Raw genomic sequence first — 19,838 nt, 5'->3', positions numbered from 1 at the left:
GTGGAGCTCTCGCCTCACATTAAGGAGGCCGTGAGTTCAATCCTAGGTACTGTAGAGCAGAGGTCCCCAACCGCCGGTCCGTGGACCGGGACCGGGCCGTTGGGGTTTTCCAGCCGGTCCGCGGCGGCGCTGCCCTCCCGGCAGAGGACATTATGCAGGACAGGGTGGGGCGTCAGGCAGGGCGGGGAGAATCAGGAGGCTCCTTTGGCGGCTGGGGGCTGCCTGGCTTTGTGATTTTGGCTGGGGGGGAGTTAGGAAGGTCCTACTTCTCCCCCCCCAGCCAAAAACTCAAAGCCTATCTGCTGGATACGGGCGATGAGCGGGACGAGCGGCGCCGAAGCCGGTGGCTGTGGCAGCTGCTGCAAGAGGCTTCCGCGCCGCTCTGTCCCACTCATCGCCCGTATCCAGCAGATAGGCTTTGAGTTTTTGGCTGGGGGGGGGGAGAAGTAGGACCTTCCTAAGTCCCCCCCCAGCCAAAAACTCAAAGCCTATCTGCTGGATACGGGCGATGAGTGGGACAGAGCGGCGCGGAAGCCTCTTGCAGCAGCTGCCACAGCCACCGGCTTCGGCGCCGCTCGTCCCGCTCATTCCCCGTGTCTGGCAGAAGCTGCTGCCCGAGTGCTCTTGGCCGGCGGGATTCAAAGTGCTGGGGTGGGGGGTGTCCTGACAGCCCCCCCACCCCAGTGCTTCGCCTCCCGCTGGGACACCCCCCCACCCCAGCACTTTGAATCCCGCCGGCCAAGAGCACTCGGGCAGCAGCTTCTGCCAGACACGGACAATGAGCGGGACGAGCAGCGCCGAAGCCGGTGGCTGTAGCAGCTGCTGCAAGAGGCTTCCGCACCGCTCTGTCCCACTCATCGCCCGTATCCAGCAGATAGGCTTTGAATTTTTGGCTGGGGGGTGGAGAAGTAGGACCTTCCTAACTCCCCCCCCAGCCAAAATCACAAAGCCAGGCAGCCCCCAGCCGCCAAAGGAGCCTCCTGATTCTCCCCGCCCTGTGGAGAAGTGTGGAGGGCTGCATCACTAAGCTCCACCCCTCCATAACCCCACCCCCATATGACCAAAGCCCCCCCCCCCACCGGGCCGTGGAAAATTGGTCTAGCTTAAAGCCGGTCCCTGGTGCAAAAAAGGTTGGGGACCTCTGCTGTAGAGGCAAATATTTCTCTCTCTGGGCAGGAGGGGAATATATCTGCTTAACAAAACTCCACACTGGCAACAGGACAGGCATCCGGCCAGTAAACAGTAAGCTCCATTCAGTTGCCCAGATTCCACCCTGCAAGAGATTATGGAATATGATGATTAAATTTGCCACCCATCTCGTTTCAAAAACATTCTGGGTGGCTTACGTCATAAGAAACATTTAAAAAACACCTTACAATCATCAAATACAAAATAACCAGTGACAAGCCTTTAAAAATGAGCTGGCAATCCCGGGATTTATGCGAGCGGTCATTTGACTTCTGCACCACACAGAAATAAAGAATTCCTTCGACATCCTCTATGTACAGCCCTGAAATTATTTCATTCCCGCTGGAGATTATGCTGGAATATCAGGCTGTCCTGAAAATCTTGACCTGAAATTTATTTTATTTTAAATCCTATCACAATTCACACTTGGTGTAGTTAATTCGGTCGGCGTGCCAAAAAGCAACATACAAAGATTGCAAATGTTTAAATGCTTACAACAAGTGTGAATGAAATTCACCGCTCCAAACCAGGCATGAAATGCTCCAGGTTCGCTCGTGCCTGTCGGTCGTCGGAGAACCGATCGCGAAGGCAGCGTGAGGCTCCACCCAGATGCCGCCATTTGGGTTCTTTTACCCTCTGTGCATGCACAGAACACTTTTTGCATGTGCAGGGGGTAAAAGAACCCAAATGGCGGCATCTGGGTGGGTAGGCGGAGCCTCACGCTGCCTTCGCGACTGGCTGTCCGACGAATTATAGGAGCGAGCGAACTGGGAGCATTCCACCCCTGCTCCAAACTTTACTTGACAAGATAGAACCCACACATCCCACGTGTGCAAATTTACACAACAGCCCGTCTTTTAACCCCTCTTTTACGACACTCCGCGCAGACTTTCGCCCCAGTTTAAAAACGGGGACCGATTTCCATGCAACGAACTCTAGCTAACTTGGAAGACTTGCAGATTTATTTGGGTTGATATTTGCCCCCAGGATTGAATTTTGGGGTTGGGGAGGGCCAGATGCGATGGGCGTGGGGTGTGGGAGGGGTCTTCTATGCCTTGTTTTTCCCTCTTCGTTTTCGCTGCACTCAAGATGTTTTTTCTCTGACTGTTTCTTCCCGTAACATGCTTGTTTCTCTTAATGACTTTGGTGAGGGGGTTTGGGGGGGGGGTCTGTGTGTGAAGGGAACGAGAGCTCGAGTTATTGTTTCCTTTTCTTGGGGCTTTTATTTTTCTCCCTGAAACAGCAAAAGCGGTCTGGTTTCCACCCTTCCTTTTTTTTTCTTTTATCTTTTTGTTAACTTTGTGGTGGGGAAGAAGATTCAAATGGGGTTTGAAGCACGCCCATATGGACACGCAAGACTCACATCACATACACATCTTTAATTTGGCCAGATTGGACAGATCCAAAGACACGGAAAATTGCGTTCAAAAATTCAGAATTGAAGGGTCGGTCAAATTTGGGGATTTTTGCTAAATTGGGTGGGTCTGTTGCAACCTGCGGCCCCATTCTGAGTGTCTAGGATGCGACACCCAAACTCATGTGGACATGCCTCGAACAGGGGGTCAGGATCTTACTTGGCCCTGCCTGAAATATTTTGGTGGACTGCGAAAGAGATCTAACCCATGGTGAGGACCTCACGGTGACGGAGGTGGTGGGAATCCAGTTTCTCCCGGGGTGCCACACTGTCCTTGTTAACCTTTCTTTCCTTCAGCTGCAGGGGGCGATGTGGGGGGGAAAGGGTGCGGTGGGGTGGACCATCCGGCAGTGCCAGAAGGGGCTTCCGAATTCTCGGGAAGCGGGCTTTCTCTTCAACCGGCTCGTCCAGGTTGATACGAGGCGCCCCTTCTCCAGAGACCTTCAATGTTCCTGGGCCTTTTCGGTGGTGGCCCCGATGGTTCGGAAGGAAGAGGGACATATTGGAGATTTTTTTTTCAAAAAAAAAAGTTTTTTTTAATTATTATTTTTAAAAAGTTAAAAACGGAAAGAAAGAGAAAAAAAGCAAATCGATTTGCAGTTGCCAGCCTTGAAAGGCCTTTTTTTACTCTCTCTGTGTTCCCTATTTTTCTCTCTTCTCATGTCATTGTGTTCCGCATCAAACCCCTTTAACATCCCTCAGAGCTACGAGAAGGTTGGTGTGGTTTTTTTTCTTTTTTACTTTCTTTATCCACATTTTTACATTTCTTAAAGAGAGAAGTATATATATATATATATTATCTATTATCTATAACCTTTATCTTTTTTAAAAACAAACAAACAAAACTACGATGATGACGATGATTTAAAAAATTATAAATAGATAAGAAAGCTCTTATCGATGACAAAATATGTCTATTTAAAACAAAATAAGGAAAAAAAATTAAGAAAAGAGAGAGAGAGAGAAAGAGAAAGAAAGCAAGAAAAATCTCTGTCGATATATCATTATCAAAAGTATCAAAATAATCTAAGACGGCGGGCGAGATCTGCTTGTTCTCGGGTCTCGCCGGAGATGAGTTGAGTTGCATTGTGCGCCTCTCTCTGCATCCTTGGTAACGTTGCTGCGTTGTATGTGCACTTTTTTGTCCTCTTTTACGGACGTTTGGGCCTGATGCATGATTAGGAGAATGTGAACAATGATCTTTGCATGCTGGTCCTTTTCTTTTAAAAAATCAACAACATTATTTTACATTTTTGTTTTGACGGCATTATTATTATTATTATTATTATTATTATTATTATTATTATTATTATCATCCTTTGGAGGAGGGTGTTTTTCCAAATGTGCGTGTGTGTGTGTATATATATATATATATATCAATATATATCTATATCCATTTTTTTAAAATATATTTTTTACGTTTTTTTGTTCAGTGGATTACTCTCCATCCCCTCCAAGCTATCCCAACCTGGTTCTCGGTTTATTTATTTATTTGGGGGTTTTTTTTCCTCTCTCTCTCTCTCTCTTTTTATTTGGGGTTCATTGGTTTCGGATGTTGTGTTTCTTTTCTTTTCTTTTTTAAGTTGGTTCGGCTATGCTGCAATTTGTTCCAAATGCATTGTGGAAAGAAAAAAAATAAAAAGCCAGTGTTCCTGCTTTCCCTTCTTACCCTCTCTGATTCTGCCCCCTATTTTCCATTCCTTTGCTATTCGAAATAATCGGCAAACTAAAATAACAAACATCACACAGTGCTGAAAGCTTTCCGAATTCAGTGCATAGGGACTGGCACCTTTGTTCCTCTAACTGAGTCACTGGAGTGGGATATGTGTGTTTTAGGAACACAAATAAGGGGGCTGTTTGCCCAGCTGTGTAATGCCCGAAGGAGGGGGTAGGGGGTCAATCCCAAACAGAATGGGTCCTGCATTGCAGTGTTCACTCCATCAATACGATTCTATGGGGCTCCTCGCCCATCTGGTCCTCCATGAAAAAGAGCCGAATAGAAAGAATGTTGGGGATTTCAAGCCTCTCTCTCCAACATAACTCTATGGTGGCCAAGGCATGGCGGCATTTTCAGGCACTTGATTGGCTGGAGAAGAGGAGTGTGGGGCTGTAGCTTCCTACCTCCTTCCTGACCAATAGGAAAATGAAGCTTTGCCAGGACCCTTTCCTACCTCCTCCCTGGCTAATAGGAAAAGGAGATAGCCACTGGGATGCAGCCTTGCAAGGACCCTCTTGTTGCAAGGGCTCATGGGATATTTTATTGATTTAGATATTTATTAAATTTCTCTATAGTCTCTATTATGGAGAAGAGGGAGGTCTAGTCATTTAAATGAGTGCAATATATGTAGGTAGTCTTCAATTTGCGACTGGAATTAAGCCTGGAATTATGGTTGTAAATTGTTGAGAATGTAACTCAAGGTATCAACACAACCAGACCTGATTTTGTTGTTAAATGAACACAGCAGTCATTAAGAAAATCAATCTTCCTCAATGGGCTTTTTTTTTTGCTGGAGACTGGAAGTAAATGCTGGAAACTGGCAATATTCATCATATGAACCATGGTTTGTTTAATGGCTTTTTAATTAAACTAATCTCAGCTAACAAATTATTTTAATTAAACTAATCTCAGCTAACAAATTATTTCAAGGGCCACAGGGTCAAGTTAAGGTGGGGATCCCCCAACTTGGCAACTTTAACACTTCCAGGCTTAAATTGAAGTTCACATGTATTAAAGTTGCCAAGACTGGATACTTCTGAGGTAGGTAGGAAGCAGAGATGGATTTTTTTTTTTTTTTTTTAAAGCCAAAAATGAGATGGCAACTACATGTACAGTGCCAGAAACTCAGCTTTTGAAAAAGGAAAACTGGGGATTTTTTCCCCCTGAAAAAAAGATGGTGACACACACACACCGGCACTGACCGAACTGGGTCAGTGATGTCATTGTGATGTCATCAGCGGGTCGCTACCAGTTTGCCCAAACTGGGAGGAACCCACCCCTGGTAGGAAGGCAGAAGGAAGCAGCTGGACAAACTAACACCTTATGTTTTTCCCACTGTGCCATATCCCATTTTCTGCTCATCTGTTATCTTTCAACTTTTCGAATCAAAAACCAAAAAAAAGGAAAGAAAAAAACAATTTTAATTTTTCTAAAATTCTGAAACTGCTGTGTGATTTTTGTTGTTGTTGATATTTGTTTGAGAAATCCGGTGCAACTTTTCTTTTTTTAAAAAATCCCCCCATCTCTCTTTCTTTCTCTCTCTCTTTCTCTTCCCTCTTTTTCTCTTTGCCTCTTTCTCTTTCTTCTTTGTCTCACCATCTGTCCTTCTCTGAAGACGCAGAGAATTCCATGCTTAGATGCCTGGATGCATCTAAAACACACACACACACAAAAACAAAAACAAAATATACACACCCATCATCCTGTCCTGCATTCTTCCCTTTATTTACTGTGGGTTCCTAGAACTACAAAGCTTGTAAATTAGGGATGTCCAATCTTGGTAAATTTAAAACCAGTGGACTTCAGTTCCCAGAATTCTCCAGCTAGACATGCTGGCTGGAGACTTATGGGAATTGAAGTCCAAAAGTCTTAAAGTTGCCAAGTTTGTACACCTCAATTCTAAATCTTGATCTTTAGCCTAGATTTCAAGACCTTTTAGGAAACATTGCAAATAATTATCCTTCATGCAAGATATCCTTCTTTCTTGGAGAGTATTGCATAAAGGATTATTAAGCTACCAGCAGAGGAACGCTCATTAAGATTATAATATTAGGGCAGTAGAAAACTGCCAGCTCAAGGAAATGTATGAATAATTGGCTATTTTAATTTCCTGCTGAATAAGTGAGTTGGCATATGGTGTGGTGAGGTAGCCTAGAGGTAGAGGCCTGAAAGAACCTAGAATTCTTTAGAACAGATCATGGTTAGTCGTGCTTGGTTGACTCCTACAGTCACAACGGGAAGCCAATTTCCCCAGGTTGACTGTAATGTTAAGTAAGCGACGGATGAGGCCATTTGGATCTAGACCAATCCCTAATCCACCTGAAAAAGGTAGACTTTTTCCTACCAAAATGGAACAAAAGGACTTTGAAAAGGTCAAAGTCCTTTGGTTCCATTTTGGTGTAGAGAAGTTCCTGTAAAGAAAACAGAATTGAAGATTAGGATACTAACTAAACTCGTAAAAATTGGGCAATCAGCTGCATACTACGGTTTTTCTGGATGGCAGAAATTCAAATATAGGCAGATTTGGTTTAATACTGGTTTGTTGAGGATACTAAACCAGAAGTGTCAAACTGGTGTCATCACGGCAGTGTCATGTGATATATTGGGACTTTTCCACCCTTTGATAAACCGGGTGTAGGTGTGATCAGCACATGACACATCCGACCATGGGCTACAAGTTTGACAGCTCGGCCCTAAATCAAACAAGCTGTATTCAGTCCTGGTGTTATGAATGAACTCAACCCAGTATTTCCATTACTTTTTTAACAAAAATCAGGATAAATGTTCAGTCTGAAATACCTTATTGCCATTCACAAATCTATCACAAATTCACCCATTCGTCCTCTTCTACAATAGAACATCAATGAAGAAACCCTGAGGGCATCTAATGATGTCTGCGTTATAACCTCATTGTGTAAATATTTTGAATTTTCTTACAATTGAAATTTCTTACAATTGACTTACAATCATAATTGGGACCAAATTCCCATGATTTTAAAGCCGGAGGATGATATCATAGCATTTTGAGACTGAAGGATGCCAATGCTGCAAGACTTCAAGATGGGTAGACTTCAGTTCCCAGAATTCCCCAGCCGGTAGAGAATTTCAGAGAATTCTGGGAGTTGAAGTCCACCTATCTTAAAAAGTTGCCAAATTTGATTAACCCAGTCAAAATGAAATCCATTTCTTCCCTAGTATTCCTTCTGTTTTCTTTGTTTGGATCAAGTTATTTTTTTTAATAAGTTTAAAAAAAACATTTTTACAGAGTGGCCATTTTGCCGTTCCAAAATCTGAGAAAACCGCATTTTTTTTCCTTCTTCCCTTTCTCATCTAACCCTTAATACTGAGAGAGTTATGTAGATATTAACAAGGGGCGGGAAAATAGCAGATCAATCTTTTCAGATTCCTCTCCGTATGCTGCACAGAATCAAACAGGTTTAGGCAGGTATCCCCAAAATTAGCAACTTTTAAGTTGACAACCTATTCTCCAAAGCACCCACGGGCAGAATAAGAATCAATGGATGGAAACTAATCAAGGAGAGAGGCAACTTAGAACTAAGGAGAAATTTCCTGAGAGTGAGAACAATTAACCAGTGGAACTGCTTGCCTCCAGAAGTTATAAATGCTCCAACACTGGAGGCTTTTAAGAAAACAATGGACAGCCATTCCCTGCCTGAGCATGAGGTTGGACTGAAAGACCCCCAAGGTCCCTTTTAACTCTACAATTTGGTTATTCTGTTAAGACATGAGGATTTCAACTCCCAGAATTCCTCAGCCTGCCATGCTGGCTGGGGAATTCTGGGAGTTGAAGTCTATAAGACTTAAAAATTGCCAGGTTTGAAAAACCCTGATTTAAGGCCCTTGCTAAATCTTTCCTAACCTCTTCTACACACTTGCACCAAAAAAGAGAAAGAAAGAAAGAGAGGGAAGAAAAAAAAATAGTTCAGGGGTAAGCGTATACCCTCTGCTGCTTTTAATAAACCCCCTGCTCTCCGATTTCCCCTTTAAAAAGAAAATGAGGGGGGGGGGGGGAAATCAAGTGAACAAACCAGGTGAAATTAACACTCTGTTTCTGCAGAAGGATTTTTTTTTATTTAGGGAATTCTCCCACCAAATTCTTGAAGGGCAGTCTGCAGGAACACTGTGCTATTGTGATTTTTTTTTTAATTTTTAAAACACCACTCCCCTGTGCCTGCTTATATGTCTTAATGCCTTTTGCATCGCTATTTCTGTTGTTTTTTTCATTATTTTTAATGATTATTATTTGGTGTGGGGTTAGGAGAGGCATTTTAGATTACACCTGATCACCTGCCTTTTTCAACTGCTTGTTGCCACCATCGTTGGCCTCGATGATCCTGGGTTCAATTTTAAATGAAGCAGGTACACACAAGCACACACACAAATACAGATACATATATACCTTACACTTCTGTGAAGGTTAAGTTGTAATCAACCCCGAGGATATAAATTCAGATGCCCTAAATGAGGGAAGAGACTGGTTTTAAGAATAGACTAAGGAGACAGGAATATATTTTTTTTAAATCCTTGGAAGAATTAAGGAGGGGAAAAAATTTAATTCCGAGCCCAGGAATCTGGTGGTAACTAGCTTTAAAACAAAATATCTCCCAATTGAATTGTACCCACAAAATGATTCGCACAAACCTGCCTTATAACCCAAGAAGACGGGTGTAATCTAAATTTCCTCAGAATTATGTTGAAGCTGTATGTTTTATTTTGGAATACCCCCCCCCCAATTTCCCTCCCCCCCCCCCATTTTGGGACAAGCCTTCTCACCAAAATGCCAAAAACTTCTCACCTCATTCAAAAGTAGCAGCTTGCTGGGTGTCAAAATGTTTTTAATACCATTTGGTTTCCTCCAATGCCTTCAACCTCACCTCCTTTTCTTTCCCCCACATTCAAGGTTGTTGTTTTTTAAATTATTATTATTATTATTATTATTATTATTATTATTATTATTTAAAATCATACACAAACACACCCACACAAGACAAAACGGATAATTCTGTCCCCTCTTTGCTTGTTGGAGCGAGCGAAATTAACGTCACGTTCCTGGCCTTGCGTTCGGCTACCCTCCTTTCTTTCCCCTCGCCTGCCCTCACCATCCTTCCTGCTTTCCTAACCATGGCTTATTTCGAAACGTGGATCGGGGTCTGAAGGAACCAAAGTTTAAATAAGTGGGGTCCCCTTGCCTCTGCACCCCAACCCCTCCACTCCCTGGCATTCTTATCCTCCCCCTCTAACCAGCTGCAAATTCTACCAACCGGTAGTCCTTAACTTACAACCATCCTGGAGGCCAAAATTTATCTCACTGAGCGAGACATTGGTTCCGTGAGTTTTGCCCCATTTTAACGACCTTTCGTGGCACGGTTGTTAAGCGAAGCACTTCCGTTGTTCAGTTAGTTACGAGGGTGAATCTAGTGTCCCCATCGACTTTGCTAGTTGGAAGATCACCAAAAAGGAATCACATGCAGACTACTTCAGCTCGCTGCTAGCTGTAATTCAGCGGTTCAAATCTCACCACCGGCTCCAGGTTGACTCAGCCTTCCATCCTTCCGAGGTGGATAAAATGAGGGCCCAGATTGTTGGGGGCAATTTTTTGAACCGCTTAGAGAAGGCTGTAAAAGCACTACGGAGCGGTATATAAGTCTAAATGCTGTATGATCCCAGGAACAGTGTAAGCATCATAAATATGAGATTTGGGCAACGTGATCACCATGGTAACTTCAAATGGTTGTAAGTTGAGGGCTAACTGCGTCCAGGGGGTTGGTCACGGAAAAATGTGGTCCTCAGAATTTGCTTTCCAGATCCATCTTGAGGTTCCAGTGTTGTAAGGACAAGCGGTGGCTGGATGCTGGGGCTCCGTTCTGCTGGAACCAGGTCGGTCCAAACAAGCTTGCACCCCATCCCGCTTCCTTTGACCGCTTGAACTTTCTAACGCTCTTCTAGTGGAGGTCCAGCGGACGTAGGACACATTTCTATGGCTCGGTCTATTTGCACGAAGATGTTCAAATGGATTCAATTGGCAATGAGCATTGAGTGAATCCCAAGTTTAGACGGAAGTTAGGAGGACAGGGAATCCTCAGCTTACGACCTAAGCCTTGCGGTCATTAAGTGGGCCCTGCCTCGTTTTATGAAACCCCCCCCTTTTTTTTTTTGCACAGTCATTACGCAAATCCAGATTTTCCTGTTGACTTGCTTATGGGAAGCCCCTGGGAAAAATCATAAATTCATATCACACAAACACACATACACACATGGGATAGTGTAACCCTCGTAAATCTATGCCAGTTGACAAGTCGCCCCAATTTGGATTATGAAGGGACCACACAAATGTTTGCACAGTTTCAAGTGCATGGACCGCTTGTCCATTTTTTTCCCCCCAGCACCGTCTTAATTTGAAACCCTTGCTAAGCCGCCGGTCGTAATTTGAGGACTACCTGCAAATTGCCCTAGGAGAAAGATGACTTCAGACCTTTTAAAATAGGACAAGGACAAAGGGAGAGGAATGAGATTTTGAGTGTCAGAAAGAGAGAAGAGAAAGCAACCCCCCCCCCCCAAGACAAATAGCGAATGATTAGTGCCAACTGCATCCCCCTGCTATTGCGTTCAGCCTCTCCCTCTCCTTCCCCCCCCCCACCTCATTTTCTTCTTCCCTTGTGGGGAACTGAAAGCAGCCCCCTCCCTTCCTCACACAGACCCTCTGCACTAACAATTGGGCTCCCCCTTCAGATTTCGATTCACAGCACTGGCCCATATGAGCCATGGTTTGCCAATCTCTTCTTTTGAAATTTGATTTGACCTTCTTTCCTTCCACCCTATTTTCTTCCCTTCTTTCTTTTCCTCCCCCTCTCTCTTCCCTTTTTCCTTTCCCTCCCTATGCTCCCTCCTTTCTCTTCCTTCTTTCCTTACCTCCCACTCCTTTTTTCCTCCTCTCCTTTCTTTTTTCCTCCCTCCATTTTCTTCCCTTCTCCTTCCTTTTCCTCCCCCTCTCTCTTCCCTTTTTCCTTTCCCTCCCTATGCTCCCTCCTTTCTCTTCCTTCTTTCCTTACCTCCCGCTCCTTTTTTCCTCCTCTCCTTTCTTTTTTCCTCCCTCCATTTTCTTCCCTTCTCCTTCCTTTTCCTCCCCCTCTCTCTTCCCTTTTTCCTTTCCCTCCCTATGCTCCCTCCTTTCTCTTCCTTCTTTCCTTACCTCCCGCTCCTTTTTTCCTCCTCTCCTTTCTTTTTTCCTCCCTCCATTATCTTCCCTTCTCCTTCCTTTTCCTCCCCCTCTCTCTTCCCTTTTTCCTTTCCCTCCCTATGCTCCCTCCTTTCTCTTCCTTCTTTCCTTACCTCCCGCTCCTTTTTTCCTCCTCTCCTTTCTTTTTCCTCCCTCCATTTTCTTCCCTTCTCCTTCCTTTTCCTCCCCCTCTCTCTTCCCTTTTTCCTTTCCCTCCCTATGCTCCCTCCTTTCTCTTCCTTCTTTCCTTACCTCCCGCTCCTTTTTTCCTCCTCTCCTTTCTTTTTTCCTCCCTCCATTTTCTTCCCTTCTTCTCCTTCCTTTGTTCTCTCCTTTCTTTTCCTTCCTTTCTTTTCCTCCTTCCATTCTTCCCACCATCCTTTTTCCTTTAACCTCCCTCCCTCCCTTCATCCTTCTACCTTTCTCATTTTCCCTTCTCCCTCCCTTCTTCATTACGATATTCAATTTGATTTCGTTGCCTTCTTCAGTTTCAATAAATACTCAGGTGTTTGCATTTATACCTGCCTTTGTTTTGCCATTTTGATGCCTTTTGCAGAGTAAATCTTACCTCTTCGCTTGGATATTTCTCTCTCCCCTTCTCTTCCATTTGTCCCCACTCTGAGTTCACTCTCTTTCCTTATGTGGCTTTTTCAGCAAGTCTTCCACCAGTTTCCTTCCTTTCGGTCTCCCCATTTCATTTATCATATGGTTGGCACTGTTTTCTTGTGGCCCTATTTTTTACCATGTCTTCCTTCCTTCCTTCCTTCCCTCCCTCCCTCCTCTTCTTTCTTCCTTCCTTTCTCCTCTTCTTCCTCCTCCTCTCCATCCTTCCTTTGTCCTCCTCTTCTTTCTCCTTCCTTCCTTCCCTCCCTCCCTCCTTTTCTTTCTGTCTTCCTTTCTCCTCTCCTTCCTTCCTTTGTCCTCCTCTTCTTTCTCCTTCCTTCCTTCCTTCCTTCCTTCTCTCTGTCTCTCTCTCTCCCTCCCTCTCCCTCTTCCTCTTTCTCTCTCCTTCCTAGAGTTAAATTCAGATGAGAAAAAAAATAATCAAACAATTAAGAAAGTTTTCCAAAAGTTGGTGTGATTCTCCATTTCATCCCCCAGAGTGGAAAGCAAGTGACTTAGAACAGAGGAAAATGCCTTGGTTTTTAGTATGGAATTAACCCCTCTTAGTTCAGTGTTGCCTGCAACAACAGCCCTTCAAGGTAGATCAGACTAGGAAACCGGTACCATATAGCTCAGGATTACTTTTATTGTAACAGATGTAATTAAAATCACCTTGCAAGCCTGAGAGTGCTTCTCCCTCCATCCTTTAATCTTCACATGAACAAGGGAGGGGTATGCGTGTTTATGCATGTGCCCACATTACTTTCCTGGTTGGGGCTCAAGCACCTCTTATCAAATAGACAGAGCATAGAAACAGAGAGCAAATCCCACTTTCTTCGTGCATTGATAACATTGCCTAGTTTGGTAATGAAAGGTCAGCAGGAAAACAACCAATCTTAGAGAACGGCACCGCCCCTTATCTAACCAGGGCTCAGCCACCTCTTATCTAGTGTTGCTTTGTTAGCATCAGTTCTACCTGCCCCTCAAGGCCCTTTCTGGCTAGCTTTGTCCAACAAGGAAGGTTAAATCAATGAAATTGGTCCTTCAACTTCTTAATTGATGCCCTAATCGTAAAAACAAAGCCTTTCTAACAACCCAGCATTCCTGGCATAATGCAAGCCACCCGCTGAGCTCTCGTATCCTTTCTTCCCTGATAACGCAAACACCATCGTAGCTTTTTTATTAAACCCTGGTTAGAATTAAACATGCTTTGCCAACAGCACCGCCCCATCTTTTTAAAAAACTAACGATATCCAGAATTCGGCTGGATTTAAAGCAGGAGGTCTTCAAAAAGCTGAATTCTGGGAGTTGGAAGTCCACAAGTCTTAAAGTTGCCAAGTTTGGGGACCCCTGATTTAATACCGAGGCTTATTTCAGGACAGGACAAGGGACTCTTAACCCAGTTTCAATCCCAGGAAACCCAGAAGCACTCAGGCAGAAAGATAAATAAAATAAAAAATGTTCCTGGGCCCTATTTTTACGACTGGAAGAGTTAGTGAAAAGTATTAGCCCATCATTTTTGGTGTGCAGTTGTGTGTGTGTGTGTGTGTTTGTGCCTGTGCGAAAAATGGATCCACACGAAACAGTGCTTTCTCTCTCCCATCCCGTTCATACTTCCGGCGAGGTGCATCCGATAGTCTGCATGTAGCCCACATTTGTGGTCATTTTTTTGTGTATTTCTCGTCTCCCCCCCCCCCTGCCCTCTGCCCTGTGTTTGTTTCCTTTTTCGTTTTCTCTCCCACCCCCCACTTTTTTTTTTTTTGAGTTTGGATTCTTATGAATTCTCTTTTTATTCTCTTTTATTGTTATGGTTATTGTTATGATTATGATTATTCTGGCAGGGCTGTGATGTGCCAATGTTAGATCAGCACATTGGATCACATCAGCTAGAAAGAGAGTATGCAGCATTTTTTAAAAGTGGGTTTCCCCATGTCTCCCCCCCCTAACCTCTCTGTCTCTCTATCTAATTTCCCCCACCCCATTTTTTTCCCCTGACCCTCATGGGCGTTTGCTAGCAGCCCATTTAATAACTTCCACTGTTGTACACCTCCTTCTCCCTCTCTTTTTCTTTCTTTCTTTCTTTCTTTTTCTCTCTTTCTCTCTCTCTCCTCTTCTGCTTCTCCCTTTTGCATGACCTCTGAAAGCTGCATCTTATCAATGGAATCATGTCAGATTTTTCCAAGAAGCTTCGTTAGGGTGTATATACCCCAAAACCACAAAAATTTGATTAGAGTTTCTCATCTTTTTAATCCTTTTTTTGTTTGTTGGCTTGTTTGATTTCCTTACCCACAGGCGGCCTCCCAGTTGCAGCTTCTCCTCCTTATTCAGGATGGTGGGCAATAGGCCTTCTCTTCCATTTTGGGGAGGGAAGGGGCCAAATTTTGGGGTACCTGTAGAGAGTAAGGCTCTTTACCTTTGCCAGCCCGCCTTTGATTTTTCTTTCCCGCCCGCAAGCAAGCATTTCAGGAAAAAATAGGAGCGCCTAGCTTACACCGTAGTTTAACGTGGTCGTCCTCGTTTAGCGACCGTTTGCAGTGGCGACACTGATGAAATTGCATTGGGCAATGAACAGTCCTCGACCCAAAGTTACAACTTTTGCAGGGGTCTGTCGAGCAAAGAAGATCTGCAGTCAGAATCAACAAGGGCAGTCGCGGTTTTGTTTAGTGACTGAGTTGCTGGTGTCACTAAACGAGGACAAGCTAAAGGATTTCAGCCCTTTTGGTTCAGGCGGGGTTTTTTTGCATCTTGTCACAAAGCCAGGAGAATTTTAAAAAGCAAACAAAACTCCCCCCCCTCGGTTGCTAAGCGCATCCATGGAGTCATTAAGTGGATCATTTTAATATTAAGCTGAATTGCTAGGCAAAGCCAGCTTTTCCCATTGACTTGACTTGCTGGAAGCTAGTTATAAAGATCACAAATGATCAGGAGACCCCCGAAAACAATGCAACTGTCGCAAATACATGCTGGTTGCCAAGCCCCCAAATTTTGATCCCACGTGGAGAAATGCTAGGACCAGTCATAAGTCACTTTTTCCAGTGTCACTATAACTTCCAACAGCAGCTAAATGTTGTAAGTCAAGGGCTACAAGAAGGACTGCATACCCAGATGTGAAATGCAGCTGTTTTTATCATCACTTCCCCCAAAATGTCCTTTTTTCCTCCCCCCAAGAGACAACTGGACATTCTGTAGTTTTTCTTTGCAGAGGTTTCGCTTCTCATCCAAGAAGCTTCTTCAGTTCTGGCTGGTGGGGAATGGCAGGATTTATATTCCTTGCAGACAGCTGATCATTTGCATCCTTTTAGAGCAGGGGCGAAAAATGGTGATGTCTACTTTCTTCAGTGCAGTCGTAACTTAGAACGGTCACTAAAAGAATAGTGGTTAAGTTGAGGACTACGTTTAAAAAGCCTCGTCTTCCATTTTTTTTAATTTTAGGGGAGTGGACTTTGGTGAAGCCCACCACCACCATTGTTTATCCAGGGTATTTTTTCTACTTCCCCCAAACCAGGTTGCAGATTTTAAAGGGAATGCAGAAAGAACCACGTTTTTTCTTCCTGATGTCCACGTCCTTGGGGTTGGGGTGGCGGGACGTGGACATCCCCCCTGCCACAGGCCAAAGACATAGAAGGGACCCCCGTCTGGATATTACTTGTGCCCTCTCTTTGCTTTTTTTCCCCAAAGATGAGAAATTGCTAATAAATTTTTGTGTCTATATTTGTGTTGTGATGACAGGTCTCAAACCGATCATTGGAACCTCTGTTGCTATGAAATAATTGCTTTGATGTCTATAGTTCTATATATTATATCGTTTGTGAAAGTAATTCTTTTCGAAGTTCTGTTTATTTCCCCTCCCCTCCCCCCCTTCCTTTCTTGATTTGTTTCTTTGGCATTCCAACAGTTTTTTTTTTAATTTCAGCCTTTTTTAATTTGGAAAATGAAGGAACTGCAAGTAATTCAAGCCCAACCCTCCCCACCTGTATTTAAATTATCTTCTGCTCTTTTTTTCCCTTTCCCGTCCTTTATATTTTTTTTCTTCTCTCTTTTTTCTCCTCCTCTGTTTTTTTATTTTTATTTTCCTTTATTCTTTGTATTTTTTTTTCCGTTTTGTTTTGTTACCGCTGTGCATTTCGTCCGCAGTGCGGCGCGTGGCTCCTCGGTTCTCCATCCCGCCCACCAGCCACGAGATCATGCCCGGCGGGAACGTCAACATCACCTGCGTGGCGGTGGGCTCCCCGATGCCGTACGTCAAGTGGATGCAGGGGGCCGAAGATTTGACGCCGGAAGACGACATGCCGGTAGGACGCAACGTCCTCGAGTTGACCGACGTCAAAGACTCCGCCAACTATACTTGTGTCGCCATGTCCAGCCTGGGCGTGATCGAAGCGGTGGCCCAGATCACCGTCAAATGTAAGTGTGCACCATTCCTGGATCAGTTTCGCTCTCCGACTTGCTAACTTGTTCCTGGTGATCTTCTTTGCTCCCGATGGTGGAGCTTAGCTTGATCGACGGCCGTTTTTCCACAACACGACAACTCCCAAGGAATCTGGGGGTTTCATTTGGATAAAACGGCTGAGTTAACAAATCACCTTTGTGGCTCACTTTCTTTCTTTTGTTTGAGTCATTTCAAACCAAAGGGGATGTTGGTTAGGTGAGCTGATCCCTCCCTAACCGAGATCCCCGGCGTCTTCCTGTGCATGGCTGCCATTTTGTCCCACTTTCATCTGCTTTGACTCCCCTCCATTTTGTTCCTTCTGTCGATCAGCAGAAATGAATGCCTTGAGTTTTGCAAGTTGGAATCCTGTTTCATTTAGGATTCAGGGGGTAGATAATCGAATGCCTCCCCTGTGTTTGGGACTGCAATGTCGATCACGTCTTGCCTTTGGCTATATGGGTTGGAGCTCGTGGACGTTCTACAGGTAGTCCTCGACTTATGGCTGCAGGTGGACCCAGCATTTCTGTGGATAAAGCAAGGCGCAAATTGTCAGTAATTCTTCCAGCTGATTCTGCCAGCAGTTCGATCCCGACGGGCTCAAAGGTCGACTCACCCTTCCATCCTGCTGAGGTCGGTAAAAGGAGGCCCCAGATTGTTGGAGGGCAAGAGGCTGATTCTGTAAACCGCTTTGAGAGAGCTGCAAAGTCCTATGAAGCGGTATACAAGTCTTATGTGTTATTGCTGAGTCGGGCCCGATTTTAACGAGCTTTTTTTTTTGCCGCGATTCTGTCGCTGCGATTATTAAGCCCACGGAATTGGGTGGCATAGAAGTCAAACTATAAATAAACAAGCAAACAAACAAGCAAGCAAGCGAATCATGTGGCCATGAAGCGAATCCGTCTTCCCCGGTTGACTTTGCTTATCGGAAAAGTTCCAAATTCATTCATTCATTCACTCACTCACTCACTCACTCACTCACTCACTCACTCATTCATTCATTCATTCGACTTCTATGCTGCCCAATCCCGAAAGGCTCCGGGTGGCTTACAACAGTATAAAATAGAAAAACAGTAAAAAAGAAGTCAAATATAAAATCTGAGTTATAAAACCTTAATTAAAAACCACAATAAACATAATAAACTAAGCCAACAAATGGCAAGCACAGGACTCCATGGTGCTACCACTACTGTAAATATATGCCAAGCGCCTGGATTTTGATCTCGTAACCATGGGGATAAGTGAAAGGAGCGGTTCCTAAGTACACCCCTTCCCCCCCCCCAGCACTGTTGCGACATCTAATGGTCACTAAATGAATGGTTGTAAATCGAGGACTCCCTGTTGTTCAAATGCATCCTGCGGTCTGCCTCTGCATTTTCCTGGGGAATTGTGACTTCTGGCTAACTTCCTACATGGGGGAAACGGAGCCATGCACGAGCCATGCACGAGCCTGTTGCACGTGTCCAAGATTGCTTTCAAATGCTCCTTTTTGGGGGGTGGGGAGGGAGGCTGCATGACACCCCCCCTGCTGCCACGCTGCTTGCCAACAACTGACCCCACCACCACCTGTCTCGTTTGCTTCGCGCCTTCCTATCCTCAAGGTGCATGCGTGCCTTCTGTGTACTTTTTGCATAGGTTTGTGGCCAATTCGTGGGCTCTTCAGGCATGCTACTCTGGTGCGGTCTTTGGGGTGGGGTGGGGATTGGACTAGAAGACCTCCAGGGGTCCCGTCCAGCTGGGTTTGCTGGGTAATGAAAAGCGTGAGAAGCATTTGACAGAGTAAAGAGAGCGACGGGCGTTTCCACTAATTCCTCGTACCGGAAAAAGTGTGAGTGTATTTGTGCATTGACCTGAAATTTAATTTAATTTAATTTAATTTATTAGATTTGTATGCCGTCCCTCTCCGGAGACTGGGAGTGGCTCACAACAACAACAACAATATAAACAAATCTAATACATTTTTAAAAAAGATCTAGATACCCATTATTTTAGATGTTTTATATTTAAAACATCTAAATATAAAACATTTTAAATTCAAACCAGAGGTGGTAATTTCACATCTGTATTTTGGGAATGGCCCAAGAGAAAGGCAAAAGGAATCATTTATTTATTTATTTATTTATTTATTTATTAAATTTGTATGCCGCCCCTCTCCGTAGACTCAGGGCGGCTCACAGCAGTGATAGAAACAATGTACAATACAAATCTAATAATACGAAGTTAAAAACCCATAATTTTAAAAACATGTACACAACACACCATACATAAATTATATGGGCCTGGGGAAGATATTTCAATTCCCCCATTCCTGACGACAGAGGTGGGCTTTAAGGAGCTTACGAAAGGCAAGGAGGGTGGAGGCAATTCTGATCTCTGGGGGGAGTTGGTTCCAGAGGGTTGGGGCCGCCACAGAGAAGGCTCTTCCCCTTGGTCCCACCAAATGACATTGTTTAGTTGTCGGGACCCGGAGAAGGCCAACTCTCTGGGACCTAACCTAATCATGGCCAAGATAATCCGGGATTAGTTAACAAGCTAACATTTGTATTTTGGGAATAGTCACACAATTTTAAGATGGATGGACTGCAACTCACAGAATTCTCCAGCCAGCAAAGCTTTTTTTTTTTTTTTTTGCAAAAATGGACCTGTTTTTCAACCGTTTTTGCAAAAAACGTGGCACACAGAGGGTGTGGGAAGTCCACAGAGTGCTCCTGGGGACTGTGGGAAGGGAAAAATGACCCCCATTTTTGCAAATAACGGCACGTTTTTCACCCATTCCTTTTTGGAAAATGGGGTGTGCAGAGGGTTTGAGAGGCTTGCAGAGTGCTCTTGGGAGCTGAGAGAAGGCAAAAACGGCACTTTTTTCTGCCCATTTTTGTCTCCCCCCAACACCCAGGAGTACTCTGCAGGCTTCCCCAAACCTCTGCACACACAATTTTTATAAAAAACAGGCCCATTTTTCTCAAAAATTGGGTGGGGGGGTAGGCCAAAAATGGCTGTATTCTATGTGTATGACTCACTGGCATTTCCACTCCTCTTTTAAGGGGGGAAAAGGTGGGTTCTATACTCTGAAAAATAGGGGTAACCTCAGTTAGTAACTTAGTAACATGGTGGTTAGTAAGTCGATCTGGCTCCCCCATTGACTTTGCTTGTCAGAAGATCACAAAATGGGATCGCATCAGTGGTTAGGTTAGTCACATGGTGGCCCACTGCTTCATATTCAAGATGGCTGCAGTGTCCTGGGGTCATGTGACTC

The 19,838-nt window shown here is 44.4% G+C and overlaps 1 protein-coding gene across 1 annotated transcript in view; it reads left to right on the top strand.

The window, feature by feature from the left end:
• The window catches only part of PTPRS (protein tyrosine phosphatase receptor type S), a 301,225-nt gene that overhangs the window by 154,557 nt on the left and 126,830 nt on the right, over positions 1–19,838 (top strand). The window contains exon 7 of the mRNA XM_070744606.1: positions 16,294–16,563. Within this exon, the coding sequence (XP_070600707.1) occupies positions 16,294–16,563 (270 nt within the window). The remainder of the gene's footprint in view (positions 1–16,293; positions 16,564–19,838) is intronic.

The sequence above is a fragment of the Erythrolamprus reginae genome, chromosome 1, assembly GCF_031021105.1.
Source record: "Erythrolamprus reginae isolate rEryReg1 chromosome 1, rEryReg1.hap1, whole genome shotgun sequence".
Lineage (NCBI taxonomy): Eukaryota > Metazoa > Chordata > Lepidosauria > Squamata > Dipsadidae > Erythrolamprus > Erythrolamprus reginae.
This window is presented reverse-complemented; position numbering and strand designations above follow the sequence as displayed.